This window comes from Aythya ferina (assembly GCF_964211825.1).
Source record: "Aythya ferina genome assembly, chromosome: 21".
Lineage (NCBI taxonomy): Eukaryota > Metazoa > Chordata > Aves > Anseriformes > Anatidae > Aythya > Aythya ferina.
Genome location: NC_140319.1, coordinates 8,072,773 through 8,095,037, shown reverse-complemented (window position 1 = coordinate 8,095,037; position 22,265 = coordinate 8,072,773). Strand labels below are relative to the sequence as shown.

The 22,265-nt window shown below is 40.6% G+C and overlaps 1 protein-coding gene across 5 annotated transcripts; it reads left to right on the top strand.

Moving 5' to 3' along the window:
• Positions 1-424: 424 nt before the first annotated feature.
• LOC311422054 (uncharacterized protein) lies at positions 425-17,186 on the top strand. Of its 5 annotated transcripts, XM_084494721.1 has the most exons (6): positions 425-679; positions 4,282-5,286; positions 11,478-11,534; positions 14,671-14,824; positions 14,932-14,968; positions 15,875-17,186. In XM_084494721.1, exons 2-6 carry the CDS (start codon positions 5,062-5,064, stop codon positions 15,978-15,980), a joined length of 579 nt encoding a protein of 192 aa, XP_084350847.1. In that variant the 5' UTR covers positions 425-679; positions 4,282-5,061; the 3' UTR covers positions 15,981-17,186. The 5 variants fall into 5 exon arrangements, 1 of the variants encoding a protein (XP_084350847.1); XR_014685163.1 differs by lacking the exons at positions 4,282-5,286; positions 14,671-14,824; XR_014685164.1 differs by lacking the exons at positions 4,282-5,286; positions 14,932-14,968.
• The last annotated feature ends 5,079 nt before the right edge of the window (positions 17,187-22,265 follow it).

Here is a 22,265-nt window from a genome sequence, read left to right as displayed (position 1 = left end):
CAAAGGAAACGTCTCAAAGGAGTATAGAATTCTATGTGCTGACACTGTATTTTCTGAAAAACCTCTGACGAAGTAGCTCTGCTTGCATCCCTTCTCTTACAGCAGCATTTCTTGTAACCACCAGTCTCAGAAGCCCAGATCTATGGGTTTGATCTGCTTAAACTGTAATTTGTATAACCCACTTTGGGAAGAATGCTATATCTTCCCTTCCCTTCCCTTCCCTTCCCTTCCCTTCCCTTCCCTTCCCTTCCCTTCCCTTCCCTTCCCTTCCCTTCCCTTCCCTTCCCTTCCCTTCCCTTCCCTTCCCTTCCCTTCCCTTCCCTTCCCTTCCCTTCCCTTCCCTTCCCTTCCCTTCCCTTCCCTTCCCTTCCCCTCCCTGATACACTGCGAGGAGATGACTAAATGCTGCCACAGGAGGGAGAAAAACAAACAGGAAAGAACTCAAAGGGCTGGGATAGGGCTGCAAAGCAAAAGGCATAAATCACTCAGCTCTTCCCTCCCCGAGCTCTCCTGCAGCCAGCACATGCACACCACCTCCCTTCTGGATGAGGCTTTGGCATGAACGGCAGATCCCATTAATGCTCCTTCATGTTACCACAGCAGAGCAGCGCTTGGCAAGAGGATGCAGGATACTCCCTCAAGAAAACTTTGAAGGAACAGTGCTGCACGGCTGAACTAGGTAGTGGAGGGGAGGGAGGGAGGGAGAAAGTGGGAGGGGGACAAATATCCTGGCCCAAAGAAGTGGTTATGTGGGGAATCGTGTTTGAAATGGCTTCGCAGAGAGTAAAACAAGTCCAGGATTAGAAATAATTGAAAAACATGTGTGCCCCTGGAAAACTACCTGTAGGGAGTTTGTGGAGGAAAGAATGCAGTTCCTATTTTTCCTTTCCTTTGAAAGATTGGCTTAACAAAACAATCAGCCACATGAAAAGGCAAGGAGCACAATTCTCACATATGCTGCTTGACTTTTTTCATTATTATTCTTAAAGCATGCTCTGTGAGAGGCAGTTGGAAGAAGAGTAACTGCCTGAATCACAGCTAGCCAGGCTCAGCTTGGTCCTGCCTTAGCTCCATCCTTTTGTGCTTGTTTTTTAAAGCCCTTAGGTTTTGTCTAGACTAGGAAAAAGGTGTTTTATTCAGGAGTTGTAGTTCAATTGAACTTGTTTAAATAAACAAAAGCCAACACTTGAACCATGTGAGGATTGTGGATTAGCAGCTCTAGCTCAGTTTAAGGGGTGGGATAGAACCAGATTAGGTAAACTGCACCGACTCCTTCAATTTTCCTAATTAGACAGGCCTTCAAAGTTTGTCACAAGTGACAGATTGGGAACCTAAGCAAACTTCTGAACACAGGCTGGGCTCCTTCCACCTGGTTCTCCCCTGGAGGAGCAGAAGAGGAAGAGAATCTCTCCTTTGTAGACCAATTGAACTTAACCTGTCCAACTATTTACCTACATACTTGGTTTTTATTATAAATTATTTGGGCATTGTCTACTGAAAAGCCACCGAGGAACTGAAAATATTCTTCAAGGTGATTACTAAACATACTGACCACAGGGCTGAGTCCCATTTGACTTCTGTCCTGCTGGAGTCCTAGCTCAGGGAATCATTTGGTTCTACCCACAAGGAAGACAACACAGTAGGATTAGCCTGATTAGCCTTTTCTCCACTGCTTCTTTTTGTTTTCAAGCTGCCTTTCAGAAAATGGACAAAGCAGTTAATAAACTATTCTTCTTATGCCAGGTATTTTCCATTTGGAGTTTTATCTGTTGCTGGGTTTTGGCACCATTAAACTATTAACGGTAATTTTAAAAAGAATTGGGAAACTGGATTCCTGGATTTTAGCTTTTGGCTCTCCTGCACAATAGGATGATGAAGCTTGCAAGTATCTGTTGTTACCTGCAGCTAACTAACTCTACCTGGTTACCGCTTTTCTTTCCTCTGCCTTTCCACCTCTGCATTACATAAGGGTTCCAGGAAGGCCGCTGAGATGACTGTGTTAGTGTGTTTGGTTTTATACCTTTGTCACTTTATATCCTTCTTTGGCAGTTGCATCTACCTACATAATTGCCCTTATTAAAAGGCTTAGTCATGGTCTGAAGTAAGTGTAAGCCACTGCTGTCTGTGCACAAGTGTGCTTTGAGTTACACCACAGAAAACTGGGGTGCATCAGAGTCTTTTTGCTTACGTACCTTTCCATTCAGTACAAGACTCTCGCTTTGAGACTGAAGCAACCTCCAGTGCTGAGCATCTGCACAGGAGGAGTAGAAGAACTCAGCTTGGATCAAAACCTATCCAACATCACCTGAATCAAAACTTCGTTTTGGTTCACATTAATACTCTCTTAAGGGTTCTGTTCAACACAATGCAGTGAAGAGAAGAAAAATGTAGTCTCTGGTCCAGGAAGCCTGTTGTCTGAACTGGAGTGGTTCCAGGGTAGCCCTTCTCATACAAACTAAGTCAGGGAAATATTTTTTGTCGATTAGTATAGTTGTGAAGTTGTTCTTCTTTGTGAGAGAAGAAGATTCACATAGATTGGGCTGTTAGAGGAGTATGATTTAGGAGACTTTTAAATAGTATGGTAGTGTACTTCCAAAAGGGTTTCAGAAAGGCAGAGAAGAATTAACACAACAAGGAAAAGAGGAGAAAGAAACAAGCAAGGAACCTTTAGCATTCTGATGAAAATTTGAAATTGATGTTAGGCAGCAAATGGCTGCTAATAGGAAGACACTCAGTAACCTAACCTAGAAGCTGCTGGAAAGGAAAGAGAACGGTGCTGTGTAAGGGAGATTTACACCCAGGTCAGGAAGGCGACTCAGGAGAGTCACAAGACCTGGATAGACTGTTGGAGGAAGTGAAAAGAGATACAACAGACCGTATTTATTTTGCATTCTACTGTAGTCTGGAGGTGAATAGACCACTGTGTTTGATAGTGTGCATAAATACTACAAGAAAATTATTTTTGCCCCTGAAGATATTAGAAAATTATCATCTAATCTACAGAAAGAAAACAAGCTACAGTAGAAATCCAGCAGGAAAACAACATGGTTCTGAAGCAGGCCCACCACTGATTGTAACTATCCCCCAAACTGCACAATATAGATTTTTAATGGGGCTAAGCTTCAGATTCATTACCTTTAAAGCTTCAGCCTTGTGACTAGTACGTGTGAGCTGAAAGGAACACCATCTGGACAGGTCAGTGCAGCAGGAGGGGGAGCTCACTGAAACTGGAACACATCTTGGAACTATCGTGGTTCTTTTTTTTCCAGGGAAAGGAGGGGAGTGGAAATGGAAAAACGTCAGTGAGAAAAACCAAACAGGGCCCAAAATGCAGAGCTGAGGAAGTCTGCAATGGAGAATCTAGTTGAGACAGCTGTGCTGAGGCTGACCTAAGCTAGGGCTGACCAAGCAACTTCCATGATGTCATGCTGTGCTTTGATGGACCATTAAGTGAGCTCATTGGTCCAGTCCTTGCTCCTGACACCTATTAAATCCACAGATTTTGAGTTGGAGTTGTCAAGGTAGTGCTGCATCAGACACTGAGGGAATCCACGTGGATTATTGTGAAAGAGACAGAGCCTGCAGAAAAGCTCTCAGCTCTTTTCTTGACTGTCTTTTCAGAATATTTTTTGTATGCATGTTCCGTGATTGGATTAAAGAAGGAAAGGAATTACTATCTGCCCACTGTATCTACTGTTTAACACCAGGTGAATCTAGGAAAGCTGGTTTCTGAGCTTGGGCCTAGACTTGTTCTCTGTAGCCTAGCAGGAAATATCCCTCAATTTCAAAAGTATAGGGAAAAAGTTAATTCTACATTGCTTCTAAAAAAATAATGAAGGATTAATTCACATTTACAGTAGTCACAAGACATCGCAAGTATTCAGGTTTTTTCATCCCAAAGGATTCCAGTCACTGTTCACATTTACATTGTAGATAACAGGTCTTACATAGCATGGTGAATTGCAAGCTCCTTGCAAGACATTGAGCACTTCTTGGATACAGATCCCATCTGCTTTTTTTGCAGCAGCTAACAGGATCAGGGATGCCATAAACCTCACAACAGGCCCAACACGGTCCTGTCCACTTCAGAGGAACTGTTTCCAGAGAATATTATGAGTCAAGAGAGTCAGTGATGCAATTATCTTTTTAAATGAATCCTAAATGGTGGCTCAAACACTCACTATTTGTGATTTTGATTATCCTCAATCAAGTTTTCTTCGGGGGATCCTCTGCGTATTTCCATGCTCCCTCATTCAGGTTCTCACCGTTTCCCATTTCTAGGCCTCACAAGAATGCCGATACACTCCCTCCTGCTTCCTTCTTCCCACAGAGCTAAGCTAAACATGGATCGTGTATCCCATACACTCCTTCATCTACCACCAACCTTCAACTCCCAGCAACACCTCCAACGACGTGCACAAGAGTGCCACTCTGTGTGGCTGGAGTGGAGAGAGAAATTCTTGTGATACTCATTCTTCTTGACAAAGGTCAATTATTTTGACTAGGTGTATTAATGAAGTGCAAACTGACGAGCAACGAAGAGACTGGCTAGTAAGCTGCTTCTTACTTCCACCAGGAGCCTTGAAGTGCAGGACAGATTCCAGGAAAGATTTTCTGGAAAATGAAGAGAGACCCAATAAAGTCTCTAAGCCTGGGCAAGTCAATAAACTGTCACAGTTGCCCGGAAGGAATTGGCTTGTCTTAGATAAACTCACAAAGGCCCTGAAAAAACAGGACTTTTTTAAATGGCAGAGATTAATTTTCTGACTTCAAAGTAGTATTAATGCAGAACTTGGCTAAGGTTTCCTGTGCAAGCAGTTTCCCCCCGAGCAATGATTTCAGAATCCGCCTTGTTTTAAGGCTGGCATTTGCTGCAGCTGCAGACCTGGAGTATTTTCGATCCCCTCTGAGTGCTGGAACACTATCCAACAATTAAACCGCAACCCAAAAACAATCAAACATCTGTTTGGAGGCAGGCTGCTCAGTGACTGACATTCTCCTGCCAGCATAAACACTATAGCTGCTGAGTGATTCCTGTCTTTTGTGTGTGTGTGTATACATATGCACTGCTTGTGTGTTTTTTTGTTCCTGCATGCAGTATGTGTAAATATGCTTCAGAGCATTTTTATTGCAATGTATGGACGTAACCATATAGCTTATTTGTGGAAGTATTTTCATTGGCATAAGCACATACATTTGAGTGTCAGCTTGAGATTTGGTTATTTGCGTGCTGGAGGTGGCTTTGCAGGAAGCAAATGTGAATGTGGACTGAGAGTCTGGAATCAGGTATGTGTTTATACAGTGCTGGGTGTACTGGTGTGTGTTCATTTGCAGACATCTGCTTGTTTTCATCTGGGCAAAAACAGCATTGCAACTGCATGAAGTTTTACATAGAAGATTTTGGGGTGTTTGCATGTGTGTGTGCATGTAGAGCCGTCCACATTAAGGTGTTTGTGCTTTCTGATGGATGGTTTTTCTACACCCGACCTCCATGAACGCATCAGCTATTTGGGCCCAGAAAGGGAGATAACAGACTGCTGGAAACCGTTCAGATTTGGGTTCAAAAGAACAGCTAGGTCTGGCCCTGATGAAATTTCAGCTTCCTAAAACCCCTGATTACAAGAACTCTCTCGCCTGGGACCATGGCAGTGCATCCAAAGATGATTTGTCTCCAGGGCTTTGGGGTGATGAAGGGACGGGGTGATGAATACTGATGTTAGGTCTGACTGCCTAGAGGCCAAACTAGTCTCTTTCCTAAAAGCACTTTACAGACTCCATGCAGGTAGCTGCTTTTGTCCTCTTTTATTTATAGATTTCAAATAACCGTGGGCTGTTGATGGCCTGGATAAAGCAGTATGCAAATGACATTTGTTCCCAACAGGAACTCCCTCCCTATAAAACTAAGACCAGCTTTCAGAAAACACAATTGTTCCCAATTCAAGCCAAATGACAGCTTGTGCTGCTCCTACCAGTTCTCCCTGAACCCCCAAGGTCTAGAGACTGCTGCTTGCCATTTGTGGTGTCTTTATACACCTAGCAATATGTGAGTCACCACAGCAGGTGCTAGCCATAGCCTGCTCACTTGAAAACATCAGTATCAAAAGTGACAGAATCTGGGCCACCCACTGGCTGTATTTCTGGAGCATCCCTCTGTCTAGGAGAGAGCAGCTGGAGCTTTTTGCTTTAGAGCATTTCTCAAATATCCTATTGCTGGCATATAAGAACACGCCAGCAAAGGAAAGAAAGATTTGATGATCTTTCCACAGTGAGCCCCACACTTAACTTATTGTTGTAATCACCTCATCTTGTGTACCAGCCTTGTTTTTCTTCTTAGTGGATAAGCTCAGACAGTGTACTAGATAATAGATTTGCCTCGGAAATCATAGGAGGTTCTATTGCTTAGCAGTTAGGGCAGAGTGTGGAGCACAGAGCATATTAGAAAAGCACAGAGAATCAGCATTCTGCTGCCCAGGTGCTACAGAACGTGAACAACACAAACATGAACAACACAAACAGAAAGCTCTGCCCACAGCAGGATGCAGCGTCACAGAGGTTCCAAGATCTGCCTCTGCCTCTGCAATGACCTCCACAATTTATTTAAGGTTCTCTTCCTCTTTCTATTATGGAGCTTGTGGCTGGTTACAGTCTGGGACTGCACCCCTATTTACGGCCTGAAAAAGTGGTGTGGTGGCTGAACTGGGATGCTCCTGTAGGCAGTCAGTCAACTGCAGTAACTGGCCCTGTCCGTTCAAGTTCTGTGAGCCCCAGAGAAAAAAAAAAAAAAAAAAAAAGTGCTTTGGCAGGTCTGGCACTGATGGCATGGGATGGAGGAGGGTGAAGCTTTTCCTCCACTCCCCTCACACTGGCTGCTCCAGTGTTCTTCCAGAATGAGCTACTGAAACTGCAATGTAGAGACTGCATGGCACAATGTTCAGGGACTAAGGTAACTCCTGACAGTACTCATTTCCTACTTCATCACAAATTTTTGTCTTTTACTTGCATGCAGGAGAAGTAGCAGCCTTTCATTCTGACTACAAGAATCACAAAGGAAATGCAGTGGATGGGCTGAATTTGGAATGATGCTCTTGTGCAGTTATACTACGCAGCTACTTCTCAGAAGTCTTGCCAGTGGCTTGCACGATCTGTGTGCTACTGAGTGAATGGATAATGGCTCTCAACCCTACATAATGGAAAGCATTTTTAATAATGGTTTAATAATGACTGGCTGGGTTAGAAAGGGGTCCACTGGAAATGGCAGATAGTGAGATATTTTCCTTATAGGTTAAGAAGTCCTAGAATCCACTTCACACATATCTGTTACATCCTTGACTTCCCGAAGCATAGCCTAGGAATAGCTAAACTCCCCGTTTAATGAACAGACTGTATGCGGACGTGGGGCAGAACTGGTTCTACAGAAAATGTAGGATAAAGAAAGACCCATTGTTGAGTTTATTCAGGACCTATTCCATTCACATACATTGGTATGCTACATTGTATTTGTTGTTGTGGCTTATGCATATTTCATTAGAGTAAAGGAGGAGTTTAGGTGTCAATCTGTTAACTATCACTGCTGCTAATATTATTTAGATTTGCCCTGGGTTCATATTAGAAAACATGTAGAAAATGTGCAAGAACAGAAAGTCTACTCATTCATGGATTTCTTCCAGCTCTGCTCATCCCTTTTACACTTTCCAGTCCCGTTCTAATTTATAAGTACTGTTGAAAATCAGAACATTCCTGGTTCCTGCTCCTTCAGTACCATTAGCTGCAGTCCTGTTAATCTGTCCTCTAATGTTCATAGCACATGAATATCTCAGAATCATTGCCACTTTGTAGGCTTACTTCTATGCTAAATCTAAAACACAGCAAATATGTTGTGTCCTCTCTCCCATTCTGTACAAAGACCCTATAGTAATTCCAGAAACAGCTACCATCTGACTCCAATGCTTGTTGCCATGTCATCCTTAACCTGAATCCAATTTTACCCACAAAACCTGTTGAAACAGCTACCCATCGTGACTTATGAGCGTGTTTGGGACAGAAGCTGTACGCTAGCAAATCTGCACAGTACTCTAAGGAGCACCCTGAGTTTCTGTTACTGACATCCTCTTGTAATTTTCTGCTTAGGAGGTGGAAATTTTCTGTCCTAGTAGGACTGGGAGGAGGTGTTATGTTCTTAAGCCACACATTGTGTGAGATATGCCCATTTGCTGGGGGACAACAAAAAGACTGCTCTGTAATGCGCACTGTGATTTCCACTCCTGCTTTTTTCTAACACAAGATCTCTCAATAGGGTATAACACGATGATCATGACAAAAGGCTCTTCGTCAACATTAGCAGCTGCTCAATTTTTATCTCTTGTTTTCCCACAAACTCCATCTCCAGAAAAATACGAAGTGCAACTTAAAGAAGCTCTCAGCTGTCTACTACTTTGTTAATTTCCAAAACAAATGTGAAATACATTTTGGTCTCTCCTCTGTTTCTATCTTGTCTGTCTCTAATTTGTGACTAATTTATGATTCTGAAAACTTGAACTGTTTCCTTAAGATTTATTCTTTATTTGTTGTAGGAGTTTTGAGTGATATCTGAAGCTCTTTTGCTTTGTGGATTAGCACATTTACCCTCCCACTACTTAGTCCAACTCTGAGGAAGTCCAAGACTAATTTTTGGCTCATTATTCAGTCGACCAATAAATAATGTGAGGGATGTGAAAAGAAGCAGTAAGATATAAAGCTAATAAGTGTGTAAAAAAAAAAAAAAAAAAAGCAGAGTATTGCTCAGCAAAGATCTAACAGGATGCATTAAGGAGCAACAAAATGAAACAAAGAAATACGAAATCTCAGCATGACTACTGGGAGCAATGTAGCTGAAGACAGTAGAATAATTTCCCAATGGACAGGGCAAAGAATTAGTCACTTGAACAACTACAGACAAACTAATAAATGCTAGAAAGCTTTCAGTCAATAAACTGGATCAAAATTCTGACATTTCTGAGAATAAAATATATAAAAGAGCACAACTCTCTTTGAGAAGGTGGAGGTTATTCAGATCTGGAAAGGTATTTGCTGTGCGAGGTCTCATCTAGGCTGACAACAGCTTCCTGCAGTCTGTCCTGGAGGGAAAGGGGGTGCTAAATCCTCACATCTGCCATCCCAGTGCACAGCTGTGAGTTGTGCAGGGAGAACCATCCCTGCTTGCCCAGCTGCCCTTCCATTCACTGTCACTCAGCAAGTAACTATTTCACAGGCCTTACTGAAAACAAAAGGACCTTTCAGGAATGAAATCAAATCTCGCCTCAGATAGGAAGGCAGCTGGGAGACACATGAAAGCTTCTGCTTGCTGTCTCTTATTTGTCTCACGAGGTTCGGATCCAAAGCATCCCAGCAAACCACCCACAGCCCCTTCAGGAAGGTCAGTGCTGGAAGGAGGATTCTGAATGCTTGGTACCCTGCAGAGAGGTCTACAGCCAGACAGATAAATAGCTCACTAACCAGTTAGATGAGAAGGAGTAGACATGGCAATAGAATACAAAAAAAAAAAAAAAAAAAAAAAGATCAAAAATGAGCATTGCATTTCACCGTGGATTTTTTTTCCCTCCCAAAAGAAGATCCTGTGCTTTATAAACCTGAGGATTCATTTCTCCCATTGCTGATAGTTTTGTCACTTTGGTGGCAGAAAGCAGCAGCTTTTAACAGCACTCAGTTATGTTACATATCCCCCAAATATTTTAGGGCACTTTCTAACTTTGGGGGAAAGAGTATCACCTGTTAAAACAGCATCATTATCAATAATCTCTGCAGTCTCCCTTGAAGGCTGTTTTCTCATCTGAGAACTGATGAAGTCCAACACTATTTTAGCTTTCTAATTATTTTAATTTCAGGACATTAGTGCTGCTGATTAGGAAATACATTGCACCCAGAAAATGGATGGCTTTCATTCCTAAGGGTATGTCAATGCTGCAAAACAGCTCGCTTGCAGCTCACTGTACAAGCACAGCATTGAGAAGTCAAGAAAATTAACCCATGTGGAGCTCCCTGGTAATGTGCCCAGAGGCCTTTTGATACTTAAAGTCACTTATTTACAAGCACATTCAGTATTTATACTTCACTGCAGTCTGGAACATGAATTATTCTGAGAAAACCAAGAGTGGGAGAAGAGCTGCAGTTCAGACAAAAGTACAGTCAATAAAAAGGCTGCTTCTTTTTGACTTCAAGAGAATATACAGACTGCTCTTTAGAATGGTGCAAAACCAGGTATGTGTACTGTTTTGTTGGGGATTGGCCAGTTTGTGATCTCTTTTTCTTTTTGCTTGAAGTACACGGAGCTGTTTCCAAGCACAGGGAGCTTGTTTTTCATGTAGCAGCACACAATGCGTACTTGCCTAGCCTATAGATTAACCATATGCTACTTTCCCCTACTGCTATTTCTTCACCTCATCCTTATTCCTGCTGCCCAGCTTGCAGGGAGTTGCCTGGCAGAGTGCAGGTGGAAATTACCTGTGGACATGAGGGGCAGGCGAGGAACAGGAGAGCTCTCTTGCACCATGTGCAAATGTCATGGCTGTCCCAAAGAAACTGTGCTTCTCTTCATAGCAAAAAGCAACCTATACACTCTTCAGTTTAAAATATCTTATTTCAACTAAGAAAAATAATGTCAAGAAAGACACAAAGACTCCAGAGAGATGCCAGTATCACTTAGAGACCATTCTCTTTTATAGGAATATACAGCAACTTATGGAAGTGAACCTATTGCCCACAAGAACAGCATTCAGCTGTGCTGTAGGGAAAACAAAAGGCAGACCGTGTCCGTGGCCCCTTACAAACAGCTCTTGACTGAGATCATTGTGGGCAGTGATAAATGAAAAGAACAGAAATTCTCCAGTTGAGTGCTGACAAGTAGGCTGTGTTTGACAATGAAGAGATAACAAATAATGCACATTTCAGACATGTGATATGCCTGGTACTGTCCTTGTATGGCACTGTCAAGGATATTGGACCAAATTCCAAATCGCCATTGACATGGTTTCTCTGCTCAGATTATGCTGCCCATAGTTACTAAGGCATTTTTCAAGGTTTATCCTGTGTGATGACAATTGTGAATTCACATCTTCGTATTGTCTTCCTGTCTTCTACCACATCGATTTCCAGCTCCTGTATTCATCCTAAATGCTGCTCTATTCCCCTCACCCAGTTCCTCTGTTTTCCACTTTGGACTACAAGTAAGAGTCTGTTTACTACAAACATGCCTGCTCTGAGTACTTACTTGTATGACAAATAATACACATTTCTAAGTCCTTTTGTCTTTCTCATCTTTAATTTCTCAATTTCTCATTTCAGTTTTGACTTGCTCTTCTGTATTGAACAGATTCTTATTCTCAACTCTTGAATAACACTTCTGAAAAAGCTTCTTGTTTGTATAAACGCTACCTGAGCTAGTGTAGTATGCATCCTTGTAATACCTTTATGTTTTCTTGCAGACTGGGGATAACATTTTTACTACTGATAATGGAGACAAGAGTTCTTTAATTCATGAGGTAAGGATTTAGGTTCTAACCTCTGAAGCTCAAGAGCTCAATCCCATTTATGACCCAAGGGAGGAGCTGTTATACAGGATCCCATCACTAATTTCCATCATGCTAGCACTGCCTTCTCATCATCAAGTATTTGAATTGTTAACCCATAGGTCACACTTCCCCGTCCTAGAGAACTCACAGTTTCTCACATTAGAGAAAAATAACTAAATAAAAGCCCACTTCTTAAACATTTCTTTGAAATGGGTAGAAAAAAAGTATTACAATGAGTGATTTGAATCTTTGTATTGTCTGCTGAAGGTCTCATGCTGCCAGAAACACACAAACAAAAAATAATTCCTGTTTACAAATGATGCCATTCATTTTCTACCTCAAAGACTTTTGTACCTGACATAGTGGAATTCTGACAATCAAAAAGGAATACATTTAATTAAAGTGCAGTGGTCTTTGCACGTTATTTTTGTTTTTAGAAAATCAAGGCTGAATCAATAATACACATGCTCACTCCTTTAAAGTAGACATTTTCACTATGACAAAAACAACTGAAACAGCTTGGAAGAAATATCTTGAGAGAAAGATGTGAATAATAATTGCAAACTATGTAAAGTCATTTACTTATTGGGGAAATATCTCACTAATGGTAAAGATCAATAAGTTAGTTAAAATAGATCAAAGATAAAATTTTATAAAACACAAGGGAAGAAAAAGCAATCATATAACTAATACTACAAAAGCATCTATGATATAAGAGAAACTGATAGCAACAACTATAAATTAGAGTAAGAAAGTGTTGAGGGTTTATAATAGAAACAAAAGGGTACAAAGAAAATAACAAACAGTACTTATCACCTGTAACAAAGCAAGCGAAAAAAATTGCTCTGTAGGGCTGATACAGAAAATGCATTTTTCATAGCATTCAAATATAAGCTTATATATTTGGAGATAATGAGAAATAGCTCAAGATGAACTCTTAATGCAACATTATATTCCGCTGCCAGCAACACTACTGGATCTGAGGCTGGAAAGAATAGAGAGAAATTACACAACAGATCACAGTAGAAGATGACAAGTCTTTTCTGGTCTTAAAATTCATATATCTATTAATTACTAGGTAGCTAGCCTGACTGTGCTGCTGCTAGCAAAAGTGCAGCTGCATCATTATAGGAAAATGGGACAGGCTATGTATACAAATAGGGCTAGAGTTCAAGCATGCCTGCCCAAATCCTCTCTGCTACTCCATTTAGTGCATTCTTTAGCCTTTATCATTCAAAGGACTGCATTAAAATCTGCTGAGCTTCACTGTGTTCTGGATCAGGGTTAATGCACGTCTGAATCCTCTGAGCTGGAGAGCTACTACTTAAAGCCAGTTTCAAGCATTAGCAGATTATTTAAAAATGCCTTTGGATGAAGATGAAACAGCTCAGATGGTGTGTGATAAGAAACAATATATACCTAGGAAAGCTGCTGAGAGCTAAATGGTTGGACTTGGGGAATGGTTCTTTCTCTGGGACTCTACTTGAGGTAGAGTCCCAGTGAGGATTTAGCTCTCCTTCCAGTGCTTTCACCTTTTGGGAACCTGCTGGGCTATCTCTCCATTGCTAGCAGAGTTGGTGGAAGACTTCAGACGTTGTTGGCAATGGGGTGAGGTGATGTCTGAGTAATGTTCATGGACCTTCTTACCCTCCCTACCAGCTGCTTGGAGGCTAGCAGTAATAGGCCTGTAGACAAGGGAATTCAAATAAGCTTCTATCACTTCTCTGATCTTTTTTTTTTTTTTTTTCTTGAAAAAATAAGCTAGACTCTATCAGCTTCCCAATATGGTACAAGACATTATTCTGAAAGATGACCAATACAGCTTCAGTTTATGTTAATTTTGGTTCCCTGAAGTCAAAAATGGGGTTGCCCTGCTCGCCTTGCTTAGGCACCACAGGCCTGAGCCCCTTCTGGCAGGGCCATGGCCTCCGTTGGTTGTAGCTAGCATGGCTAGCTCCTGCCTTGCCCCCCTCGGGGAGCAGCCAGCCACTGCTTCGCTGGCCACAAAGGTGCTGCAGTAACAGCATAGGGACGGTCCAGCGACACCTCAGCCAATACTGCTCCTGTGAGAGTTCTCCATATTTGAAATTGAGAATTTTGCAATTAAGGCACTAATACTGATTTCATGCTTTTCCCCCACCATACAAATACCTCAGCTTAAGTACATCACTATCTTTTCATACCATGCCTGAAACGTTACCTGCTGTAGTAAGCCCACTCACAAGAACACCTCTCTCCTGCATTGCTCACGGTTGTATTATGGTTGATACGAGCATTACAAAAGCCCTTGAAAACCGTCTTGACTATAAGACAGTAATTAACTTTGCATTTTATTCCTTTGGCTTCAGTTCACTCAATAGAAGAAGTTCAAAACTGTAATTTATCTCTGTTCTTCTCAAGCATTAGCAAGAATGAGACATATGAGAAGGTGGTTACTTGATAGGTGAGGAAGAACTAGAAAGTGATATGGCTCAACAACGAGGCCATACTGGATCTCAGATATCCTTCTGACCAAATGATTAAACAAGATTTCAGTTGGTATAAAAACCCCTCCAGCCCTACTGGCATAAGTTGCTCTGACTTATTCATCTCCTGAAATAATTCTGGTATTGTCACTAGATGGAGATTTGCCTTTGTGACTTGCAAACGATGAGTGCTGAGGTGGGGTTTGGACAGTGGGATATGACCAAGAGGTGAAACCAGAAAGACCTACACATTTCTCAAGGGATTGCAATGGAAGTGGAGAAGGCAGATGTAAAGTGAAATTCCTTCAAACTTGTAAAACAGAAGCAAATCCTGTTATTTCCAGAAACTTGTTTTAATACCCTTTCTTTATAGGAGATTAAAAAACTCTCTTAGAAGACCTGATTTTTTTTTAATTATTATTATTATTATTATTGTTATTTAGCTTTTTGAAAAGCAGCAAACTTCTCAAAGTGCAATAACTCAAAAGTTTTTAGCTTAATTTACACAGCAAAATTGGCCTTCACAAGACCAGGGCTTTATGGCCTGCACTTTGCTCCTTTGGGCTTGATGCTATGCTAATTAAACAAGACATTGGTCAGGTTTTAACACACCATCTTATGGTTTTTTATTTTGCTTTCAGCTTTTTGAAAGGTTTCCAAGAATACCAGGCAAGGAAATGAAATCTGCATCCCAAGGAAATGATCCCTTTCCAAAATTGTTAATCTTTCCTTATGACATGTTTTGGAATACAAATGTATCCAGAGGGGGTTTATTCAGCAATATGTTGTGTTCATGTAAGTGATCAAATTGGGGTTTATTATAGTGGTACATATGTTAACAATAACTCAAACTTTTATTCACCCTGTTTCACCACCACAGCTGCTCTTGGTTTTTCTTACAGCCCCACCCAGTGACACTTGGAACACAAGCAGATACACGTATGTATTACAGGGAGTGATGTTTTACATTGTTATTAGAGAACTCGGCTTCCTTCAGCATGCAACATTATCATAACAAACTCATGACTACATACTTTAACTGTCACTATATTGCATTCCATTTCTGCTGGAATCAGCAGAATTAGAAACCAGATCTGGTTCCTACATTCACTTCTGATGAATTTTTGCAGTACAGGGACTGAAGGCAATTACAGGGCGTCTGGATGTGCCAGATTCAATCCATTTGGAGGTCTGTCCCCTCAGCACATTCAGCGAAGCTATTTAAGGGTTCTGTGTAATGGGACATACAAGTAAATAAAGACAACGAGGACTTAATATTAAATTCAGTAAGCGGCTCGTAAGTGATGAGTATTTTCTCCAAAAAGAAAAAATGTTGTGGATGAGAAACAGAGAGGGGGATGCTATGCATCTGAGTGTATGCAGTGAGAAAATCTCAATTTCCCAAATAGAGTGCTCCTTAATAGAGTGTCCCCAGAAGGAAGTGAAATATAAGCCTGACCTATGTTTCCAAAAATGAGTAGCAATTCTGGTTGTTCAGGTAAAGACAATTCTGCATCATAAAACTCAAGCATCTTAAAGTCTCTTAAGACAGGCATAAAAAAATGTAACCATTAACCACCACAAGTTCTGAAAACACAGAATTTCTTCTTATTTTGAGCAAGAAGTAACAAGAGTTTTTGTTGTTGTTTTGTTGTTGTTGTTGTTGTTGTTGTTGTTGTTGTTATTATTATTATTATTATTATTATTTAACTTGAAACAATGCTTAGAAACAGCAGGTCTTAAATCAAGAACCAAATGGGGAAAGTTAAAAATTCCCTAACACTAGGCTTGGGCAGTATGAATTCTGAGAAAATTACTAATTTTTCTTTTATTCCCTGAACCCAGAACAAAAGACATTTTACACCAGAATCCTAACTTTGCTGATGGCTGGGTTGCAGACAGTTCAAAAGAAACTTCTAAAACAAAATTTACTAGAAAGCCAATGCTCTAAATAAAGTAAGAGGAAAGGAAATGTGTCATGAAGGATATAAACAACCTTCTTCAAACACAGATCTTAAAGAACAGGCTCTTGAACATGCACGAAACCTGAAGTCCCAAATGAAACAGCCTGCTTTTCCTTTGCAATAAAAAGTGGCATCAAGCTGAACAACATTTGCAGACCTTAATAATAAACATCGATCTAGACCATCTCAAACCCTTACAAACAATGGTTGATAAGTGAGCGTGCTGCTAGTGAAAACCAGAGGATGCATCACTGCAGTTACCCATGGGGATAACCAGAGGATATTTCAAATGGGATAGAGACCGTCTTTCTTCTTGAGAAGGAAAGGTTAAAGAAACCACAGCAAGAGGTGTTGAGCAAGGAAACTCCCGTGTTCTCCATACCTGGACATGAACAGCACAAGGACGACGCTCAGGACAGAGCAGATTCTTTCTCGGTTTTTGTAAGTGTTTAGAAAATACTTGGGATACTTCAAAAATAGTTGGGTTGTGTGCAAATAAACAATGGCAAGAGTAAAACAGTGTGCTGTTTATACATCCGCACACAGACATGAATTTTATATCCATGTCAGTTTAAGAAGGATATGAAATGCCTTCATTCTAAAAGAGTAAGAAAAAGTCTTTCAAGATATCTTGAAGGAGACAAATACCAACTGTGTGCTTGGAAAGGTGCACTGCTCTCATTTCTTCTGCAAATACTTCTTCTAAGCAAATAGTACTCCAACAAAACCTCATTTTACCATGTTCAGCATTCAGTTTGTTCTTTGTATTATGTTGAAATGTAAGAAAATTGTTTCTTATATTGCAATTTAGCAAATTTTAGCAAAAAAAAATTAGAAAAGAAAAAAAAAAAAGACAATGGGCCCGGATCTCACTCAAGGTCCTAGGCTATTACAAGAAAACAATGCAACAAAACCAATTACACCAGTTCTGGTGCTGGCATTTTGCTTTTCAGTTCATAGGACAAATAATCTCAATTACTGAGAGGTAAATCAGGCACAAGGTTGTTTACTACCCATCATAACAGCCCAGGAATCTATTTATAGTCTATATCCCATGGTTACTTGCCCATGTAGTCAGACCTTTGCTGTTATAGAAGGCAGCAACATCTGTGGAGCCATGGAGGATACTTAATGTTTGTTTCATTTCTTCCAACTTCAGTATTCTCAAAATAAAAATGAATTACACACTCAAATAGTCAACTGTGCATTTCCTTAAGACATCCTACAGACAATAATTCCATGAATAAAGAAAAAAAAAAAGAGGACTAATTAGACTTGAACTATAATTGCTTTGGCAAAGGCAGACCGCTCGTATCACCACAGACAAGAGGCAAAGATTTCTGAGTAACCACCAGGACAGTATTACTGCAGCCATGCTCCTTAACCAGCAAAGAACATCTTGCCTTGCTAGCTTAGCCATTCAGGCTGACCTGTGCTGTCCCAAAGACCAGATTTGCAAGTGCAGACTCAGACAAGAAGCCTTCATTCATGTGGGTAACTGCATATGAGTAGGACTAGTTCCTGATGAATCTCTATTCCTAGTCTGCTTCTTATCTAGCTCATGACTGTATGCCAAACCAAGCTCGCAGAACTTCATTTCACAGCGTGTTCTCCATTTCTGTGTACACAATTCCAATTTACATGTGCATTAGCACAGCAGCACCATCAACATTGCGATGGTAAAAATCAAATATGTTGGATTACAAAGATGACAGCAAAGACACAGAAACATGTGCTCTTTTTAAACAGGAAATACTATTGTGGAGAATAAAGCTAAACAAATGGGCTATAGATTTAGAAGGCCTCTAACAATAGAATTGGGAAAGAAATGTAAAGTTTCAAAATACAATCTGAAGTGACTAAAGACAAGTCCTGGGAGACTCCCTGCTATACTCATTTCATAAAACATAACTTTCCTAGAAGTAGAATAAGAGTGGTATTCCAACTGGGCTTCTTACCGATAGCAAAGCAAAGGCTTCTGTTAAATTAGATTGGGGCTTCTTAAAAATACTTTTGCACAAATTAAAGTTAAAATGAAGCTAAAAATAATAAACTAAAAGTGCGCAACTTAAAAAAAGGCGTACCGTGGATGTTTTACAAACCAGATTATTCCCCAAATGGTGTAATTATTCTAATGAATTTGCCTCCAGAATAAATGGTGGCTCAGTAGGAACTAGTGAAGCATATTATTGTGAAAAAGGTGTTTTGCAAGTATGATTGTAACTTCATGATGCCAGCCATACAAGATTTTGTAGGTACACAGAAGGACTGTATCGTCGCACTGCCAAGTTGCTGTCCAGGCCAATTACACATGCATGTGTGCCGCTGGTTGCTGGAGATGGGCACCACCGCAGGAGGCAGGATACATTGGCGGACAGAGGCCAAGCAAATTTCCATTTGCATAAACCCACATACAATGCAAGAAAAATTAATGGACAGCAACAACAGCTTTTTACACATTGAGTGTGCAAGACCATGCATCTAAACACAGCTTTTCATGAAGAACTATAAAATGAATGGGGTGGTAACAGGAATATTTTCGGGCAGAGGGTAAGCACAACTAGGTTCTGACTTGGTAGTCAAACCTTTTAGCTTATGTAAGCAACAAAGTACATGGGCAGCAATACTCTATACTCACCTAGCATACTGATGTATGTACTTCAGTGAAGTCCAATCCTTCACAAACACCAAGTCTATCATCCCAACATGATTATTTTCTACCTATAAATTAGTATGATTGGAAAATGGCAAGTGACAAATTACCAGCTTTTTAATTCAATCTGATGGAAGGATCTACCTGTCTTGTCCAGATTCTCATCCTTGTAATGTTAGCTATGGGTGCTGTGACAAAGTACAGTGGAAGAAGTAGAAAGCACCTTTTCCAGTGATGAAATTCTGAATATTAGTCTGAAATTATGAGCAGAGTTTGCTAAGATATGAAGCAAGATCATTTGAAGTATTTCCATAATGATCTACATCAAGCATGTAGCATGTCTAATAACATTTGATGAGCCACAAAAGGAACCAATAGCTGCTAAAGCCCAGAGACAAGAGTCCCACCAAGTCTGAACAAAATCATTACAAACGAGTAGAACAATGTTTGTGCTAGAGGAAAGGATGGAATTCGTTAGAAGTACAATGGCAGCTCATATTCCTGACAGTGAGTAACTAGTAAAATGGGAGGTTTGTTTGTTTGCTAGAAAGATCTTACAGCAAAATAAATATTGAAAATTGAGAAATAGCTTGCAGTGATGAACTCTGGTAAATCCAACCTCTTTTACAAGGGAATACCAAAGCAGATTTTAAACATTTGGCTGTTTATCAGAAGCCAGAGGAAGATTAACTATGTGAGTGAAAAATCAGGCCAAGAAACTGAAAACAGCTTTTCACAACTAAGGAAAGCCAAGGAGGAACTTAGTCTAAAAAGCATTTGGAAAGAAATGTTAAGATCACTTCACTTGTAATAAATGGATCATTGAATCAAGAGGATTTTGAATTCCTTACGGAGCTGTGTAGGAACCATAAGATTGAGAAAGAGAGAGAGCATCAAAGCACTAACAGCATCAGGCCCGTCAGAGCAGGGACACACAGAAACCATAAGAAGTGCACCAGTACTCCCACTGGTACTATGGCTTGTGCTTGCTCGCAGACAGTACAGAGACGTGAGATGGCTTATAGAAAAGTCACCAAAATGGAGCACCTGACCAACATTCCCAACCTCCTTGTACAATCCAGCAAACTTGTACTTAAGTTCCTAACTTTGGAAATAAATTTCTCTGAAGCGCAGCACCAGCTCTGCTACTGACTCCCTCTGCAGCCTTGGACACACCACGTTCATCTCTGCTGCTGCTTCCATGATTATAAAAGCTACAGAATATTCCTCTGTAAGGACTCCTATAACTTTTATGTGCCAACCACAAAGAGGGCAAAATTGCAACAAAACTGAGTCACGGGTAGCAAAAATTTTCTGCTTGGAAAGCACAGAGTAGAGGATGGCACCAAAAGGTAGCATGAAAGAAGATGCTATCAGGAATTAGTACAGCATGTTTCACTCTAAAAATAGCAAGAGAGTAGCTACTACTAATGGAACATGGGCTTCCCTATAGAAGGGCACACTTGGAGAGTGTCTTTAGACTTCACTCCAGGCTCAGGAACTTCTCTAAAATGAGCACTGGCAGCTGCCCCGCTGGGGGATGGACAGCTGCTATACCTTGGGCATTGTGCAAACCTGACAGAAACATAAATTATTATTAGTCTGAACAGAATAGGTTATTGCCATAAAAAATGACACAATTATCATTTCCCTGACCATTTGATGAGAGTCTTTTAATATCTTTAAGATGTTTTGTAAGCTACTTGTAAATAGTTTGAAAAATCATTTAAAAATATACCCTACTGCTCAATTGTGGTTGCAGAATCTCACTGGAAATTGCCTTCCCTAGCCTGGGGTTCTGTTGAAGTGCCAATAAATAAAGGTTACTAGTAAAACCTTGAATTTGCTGTGTTCAGCTACTCCTAAGGAATGCAAAGTTTTTCTGTGGAGTAAGACTAGTCACTACACAGATTTTAGGCACGCTTTCTCACATATTAGGAAAAAAGAGGGAGAAGGGAAACCAAGCCAAAACTTCTGACGTTTGTTTTTTTTTTTTTTTTTCTGGCTGATCTCAAACTGTAAGAATTCCCCAATCACAAAGAAGCTCTGCTCTAGCTAAGGAAACGATGTTGATTAGAAAAAAAAAGTTCCAGATGTTAACTGAAAGCGATTTCAAGAAGGGAAAGGGGGAAAGAGAAGGCATGCGAGGTGACCCCACCCTAGGCAGGAAACACAGCGAGAGCATTGCACCCTCTGTGCTGGGATGCAGCCAAGTGCTCCCCAGCTCTCACACTCACACTGGGCTGTTCTCCTTCCCCCTCCAGGCAGATGCTAGAGCTCTTCCAGTTTAACCCCATGAATTCTTTGCATCCTTTCTGATTCGCATTACTGAGAAAACACATAAAAATCAGAAGTAAAGTTACAGTGGGAATATTTTTGTTTGGTTTTGATTTCTTCTTCCAGAAGCAGCAGAACAACGTGCTTGCATTCACAATTTCCATGCACTTCCTTCTTTTCACCCTTCTTTGGGCTGGGTCTCTGTCGGGGACAGTGAGGTATCTCAAAAGGCACAAAGAGGGTTAAAATGAAAAGGTTTTGCAGAGAAGATACTGCTGCTATAGTGAAGACAAATGCCTTGGTTCATTGTAAAGTTATTTAACTCTTTGTGGGCTTTGGAAAATGTCCAAAGTAAACAAGCTGTTCATTCCTCGGGGGGTCAGCTACCAGTGCTCACTTAGAGAAGGCTCTTCTATTAAATTTGTACTTTAGCACCTATCAGAATAATGCTACTTACATTAAATATTTAGGAAAAGAAAAGGAAAGGGAAAAATATTAAAGCACTGTAGCCCCCAAAGCCCCTCTATTTGATAAAGGTATGATACCTTCCTGTATGGAGGAAAAGTAGTAGTCATCTGAGTAAGGCTGGGCAATCAGTGCCTAGAAAGTGGTTTTTCTGAACCAAGGCTTTTGTTGTTTGTTTTTTTCCCTGGACTGACGAATGACTCAGAAGTATGAGAATGAGTCCCTGGCTTGGTTATCCTCCAAACCTGAGCATGGCTAAACCACGATATTTGATGCATGACAGAACTTGACATAGCCAGGACTGGCCATGTATTAAACAGATGCTCTAGCCCGGCCTTCTTCCTGAAGCAGAGAACATACACTACACCACAGTGTACTTTTAAATTAATATCTGCTGTATCAACTCTTTCTGATATTTTTGCTTTGATGTCTGAGGAACTCAGGGTGAGAAAACTAACGGTAGACAAGCAGGCAATTTTCAAGAAATGAGATAGCCTTTTGCCACTGAGAATTGTCTTTTCTTCTTATTGAAAAAATGTTCATTATGGGAAAACCTGTTCTGTGTTGCAGAGACTATTGCACTGATGTTAAGCTCAACCAGAAGCTCCTGAGGCAAGCTCTCACCTACTTATTTACTATTTCACAACACCCTGTAGAAGGTTTTTTTTAAACAATGAAATTCTCTTTCCAATAGACTATGAGAATTATATGACATTATTACATAAATCCCTCTCAAAACCTTCTAAAACTGATAATTTAGTACTTCAGAAGGGCTGCTTGATGAGACTGTGAATGTTTTTTAATGAGACATGTTTACTTACGTACAGCCTTGTGCTCTGCAAAGTGCTAAAGTATATCACAATGGAGGCACATTTGA